Source organism: Actinia tenebrosa, unplaced genomic scaffold, assembly GCF_029948245.1.
Source record: "Actinia tenebrosa isolate PJP-AT-01 unplaced genomic scaffold, QUT_ActTen_1.0 PGA_scaffold4__44_contigs__length_22323623, whole genome shotgun sequence".
In the NCBI taxonomy this organism is placed as follows: Eukaryota; Metazoa; Cnidaria; class Anthozoa; order Actiniaria; family Actiniidae; genus Actinia; species Actinia tenebrosa.
The window spans coordinates 16,093,682-16,098,126 of NW_028292581.1; the positions used below are offsets into that span (position 1 = coordinate 16,093,682).

General features: G+C 38.3%; 1 protein-coding gene across 1 annotated transcript; it reads left to right on the forward strand.

The window, feature by feature from the left end:
- The first annotated feature begins 1,400 nt into the window (after positions 1–1,400).
- On the forward strand, positions 1,401–4,135 carry LOC148907251 (piRNA biogenesis protein EXD1-like). Its single transcript, XM_089036765.1, has one exon. The coding sequence runs from the start codon at positions 1,980–1,982 to the stop codon at positions 2,880–2,882; it is 903 nt and encodes a 300-aa protein (XP_088892891.1). The 5' UTR covers positions 1,401–1,979; the 3' UTR covers positions 2,883–4,135.
- Positions 4,136–4,445: the final 310 nt, after the last annotated feature.

Below are 4,445 nucleotides of genomic sequence, written 5' to 3' on the forward strand. Positions count from 1 at the left end.
GCATTCTTGTCCAGCTTTGATATAGCCATCTTGATTTTCTTTTCTTTTGTTTTTTTTTTTTTTGTTGTTGTGCTTGATGTTATCTGTGTCCTAAGTTACACTAGGGATGCTCCTTGAAGAAACATTGTTGGTATTTTTTAAAATCAAATTTTGTTATATTAGAATTACTTTAAAGTAGTTATGTAGACTTCATCTGCATCGATTCTGTAGCACCTGCGCTCTGAAGCCTAGCATATGCAGGGCCGTGATTGGTCGATCTCTGAACGGAAGCATCAGACCATGTCTATTTTTAGACCGACCGTATGCACCACGGAGATACGAGATATAAATATATTTTATGTATTTCAAAAAGTAATCTCGTGACGACCATCGACCAAAAGGTGACTTGATAGCTAAAAAATAAATAAATAAAAATTTCGGAGCCCAATACAAAACTTTGTTTTTCGAGATTTCCCCATAAAACCAATATGCAAATGCTGATTGTCACGCTATAAAAATCAACTTCTAGATCAACTTCTCAAAAATCAACTTCTAAATCCAATTCAGTGGATGAAGAGCCACTCTGTGGAAATGCCACTTTTAAATCCCATTTATTTTATTTTTCTATTTTTGAGAGAGATCGACTGAGGGAAGGTCTATGCGTGTACTACAGCTGATATTCAGATGGACCTTAGTCCTAACATCTGTGACTACGAAAAGTACAAACGTTGTGACGTATTTCCGGGTCTGAGTGATCATAAAAGCCGATTTACAATAAAACAAAAAAATTGTTGCTGGGATACCTGTGGTATACCAGCTATAAAATGCCTTCGTTTTTTTGTTTTTTCTCCGCGACTAATTGGCAAAGTTGCGCAATAGTTACCCAGGAATCTTCAGGAACTTACCCAAGAGACCTTTGCGGGTTTCTGCCATAGGGTTCCCGTCTATAGTCCAATCAATTATCATGTACCAGATGTCAATCAATGTCACTATGTTGTCAAGTGATTATTTATGATATTTCTGTATTTATATGAACTGTTTTGGCTTCAAAATATACTCACAAAGGAACATGAGCAATAGCAATATTTATTTTAAGATTCTATTTGATTTAAGAAGCAAAATAAATAATTTGCTACCACATTCCAGGGTTTGATCTTTGCCCTTCGAAGCGTTATGATCTCTTTAACTTTTCTTCAAAAAATGGCGATTCATTGCAAAAAGTCGATAAATCATAAAATGTAAAGCAATTATGAGAGAGGTTTTGAGCAAACGTTAGCCTGTATTTACGTTTTAAATGAAGCATTTTAATGTTTAAGCGAGCCGTGCGAATTTGCATGCTTTTGAGACGTCGTTGCACAACAAGCTAATTACGTATGCCAAAATACTATCCCGGAACTGGAGTTGGAGTTCTAGATTGAGTTTGATGAATACGGCAATAAACGCTTTGCCTGTAAACGGCTTTTAACACTGTCGTTCGGAATTTTTCAACTTATTTTTACTTCTCCTTTAGATTCTTTTATAGAGACCCTGATACTAGTAAACCGTCCCAACCAGGATCTGGTTTATCATTACTCCGAGACGTCACGAAATACTTTATCAGTATTTTTGTAAGCTCAACCAACTAAATCCTCCATGCGTGTTGAAACCAGGTCCTCCAGGTCTCCCAGCTTACCCTGGAACCATGGTCTAGTTCTCAATGATTTAGTCTCCACCTGAAAAAATTGAAACTGTGGACAACACTAATCCTGTCATGAATAAAAATATAAACATCTTTATAAATCTACAGTTTGTATTGGACCCGGAAGTCGTTAGTCCCATACGATCGACGTCACACTTCAAAGCTGCATTTCGTCGAAGTCCAGTAGCTGTGAAGTCTACGCAGTTCTAGGAATTAGTTCAAATTCGTTGTTACCAATACTTTGATATAACAAGCCTAATTTTTGGCAAATTTCCTCTATAATTTCAGAAGACTGAAAGAATAATCGCTCAATGAGATTGAGATGGCGTGTAATAATACACAAAACTACAAATTGGTCGACACGGAAGCAAGCCTCAAGGAATCTTTGAGCGAATTAAGAAGCTGTGAATCAAACGCTTTCTTAGCTGTAGATTGTGAAGGCGTCAATTTGAGTAGGAAAGGAGAGCTGACAATTATTACCGTGGCAATCGAAGAGAAAGCCTACATATTTGATGTGACAGTTCTGAAGCAAGCGGTGTTTGACGAAGGCCTTCGTGAAATCCTGGAAGACAAGTCGAAAGAGAAGTTGATGTTTGATTGCAGAGAAGATGCAGATAGTCTTTGGCATCAGTTCCGAGTCAAACTGGCTGGAGTTTTGGATGTTCAACTACTTGAGATTATGTACAGACGACAACAGATCGAAAGATTCCGAAGTCGCAGCCAAAGAGTAGATGTTGTTGAGAGTATTTATGGTTTTCGTCGTTGCATTGAACTGTATGTCAGCGATAGAAATGCTCTCCAGACAAAAGATCAAGTGAAAGTGCTGCTAAAACGGAACGACAAACTGTGGAAACGTAGGCCACTTTCAGATACCTTGCTTCGCTACTGTGCTGTTGATACTCTAGAGATGTTTAATTTGTACGAAAAGCTGAAAAGTGCCAAAGACAAAGAGCTTCCTCGACTGAGAATTGCCTCTGAGCGCTATGCTAATATGTTGCGCAGTAAAGCCGAAAGAAGGTTCGACGGCTTCGAAAAGAATGCATATCTTCCACTGGATATAATACCCGAGAAAGGAACTCTTGATTTTCCTCATGCTACTACTCAATGCACCAAATGCCAACGGCTTTTTCCAAACGAAGAATTTAGTAAAATACAGTTGCGAAATGGTGAACAGAAATGCAGAGTTTGCAAGGAGGTGAACAGTCGACAGTATAGACTCTTTTAGTGTGGTGTGGATGCGTGTATGGGTGGTGGTGGGGTAAATGGCGTCTTAGAGAGGAAGGTGTGAATAATACAATTCTATACAAGCAATTGGCTGAAGCCTACATGATACTGATTTTGCCCTTTCGTGATTGCGGGAAAAAGCGTTTTTTATAAATTTTATTTTGTTCTGTCTGTTCGCACTTTAAGTGATCAGTCCCTCGATTATTGTTACTCGGGCTACCAGTGGTAGCCGAGTCTAGGTTTAGGTTTTCTATCAGTCTATCGGCGACGTAGATAATCTGCCATGAAAACGAGACAATTATGAAAACGTCGGAGTCGATTGCCACGCGAAGGACTTCTGCTCGGTTCTGCTCTCCTTCACGGATTCTCTTGGTTTGGACTTTCATTAATACAACAGATGTCGCTCGAGACAACTAACGAGAATCGCTCCAATAAATTATCAATAATTTACAGACTTGAATGAAGACAAGTTAAATAGTATTTCTAAACCAATTTCTATAAAATATTCGCTTAGTTCACAATGTAAAAAATAGTTTCATGCGAAAATTTCAGGCAACAAATAGAATGTAAGCGCCTTGACCCTTGAAGGTCAAGATAAGTCAGAAACGTAAATCAACGTAATCATAAACTGCCGATTATTTTGTATATTCAGTTTTGAGCTCGTAGGTCGAATGTTTCCTGAAATAAAGCACTCAGCCCGACTTCGGCATCGTCTTGTTACTCTCCAACCACCGCCCATACGCCCGTTGGGGACACTACGATATGATCCGGGAACTGGATGGCGAGACGACGAGGCATGAAGAAAGTATTAGCCGTAGGAATCTGGTGAATGAAGTAAGGCATGTTTAACACTGAACCACAACCTAAAACGTAACTTCATCATTGACATCTATTCTTTGTCTTTAAAGAAAAAAAACACTGATCATAAATGATGGACTAACTTTAAACACCAAAAAAAGTGTCTAGATGTGACTGAAATTAGTAAGCTTGCTATATAAACTTTTTTTCCAATAAATTTAGTCACCAAACTGAATCTAAAATGCTGAGGCCGCTGAGGATCATGGGAAACATTTCATTTCAAAGAAGTAAAACTTTTGATATAAAGTGCTGTGAAACGTTAACTGGTATAGGTTCACAAGTTCATTGATCAATAGATATCAATCGGTTGAAACAAGTACAATATATCTACCCATAATCCTTGCTGGTCTCAGTTTTGTAGCTTTTTAGGTGACTAACTTTCTTGAAATTGCTCTATTTCACTTGACGTCATTTCCTGTCTCGTGCGGAATGTTCATCAGGTGAATCAGTTCAGATTTCCAATATAATTGTTTCTAGCTGACAGCACATGGTGGTCAGTGTTTGACCACAATTTGGAGCAGATAACGAGATTCAAATGCTTTTATTAACTGATTGAAACCCAGCAATAGACATTTTGCTTTATCACGTGCCGGGGCCCATAATACAGCTTGGGCTGCCTGTGGTAAGATGGCAGAACAATAACATCCCTTATCTCTCAGTAATTGAATTCTTTCTCATGTAAAACGATTGTATTGTTTCTGCGATC

Coding starts and splice junctions, on each gene's coding strand:
- LOC148907251 (XM_089036765.1), top strand. CDS start 1,980: ATGGCGTGTAATAATACACAAAACTACAAATTGGTCGACACGGAAGCA.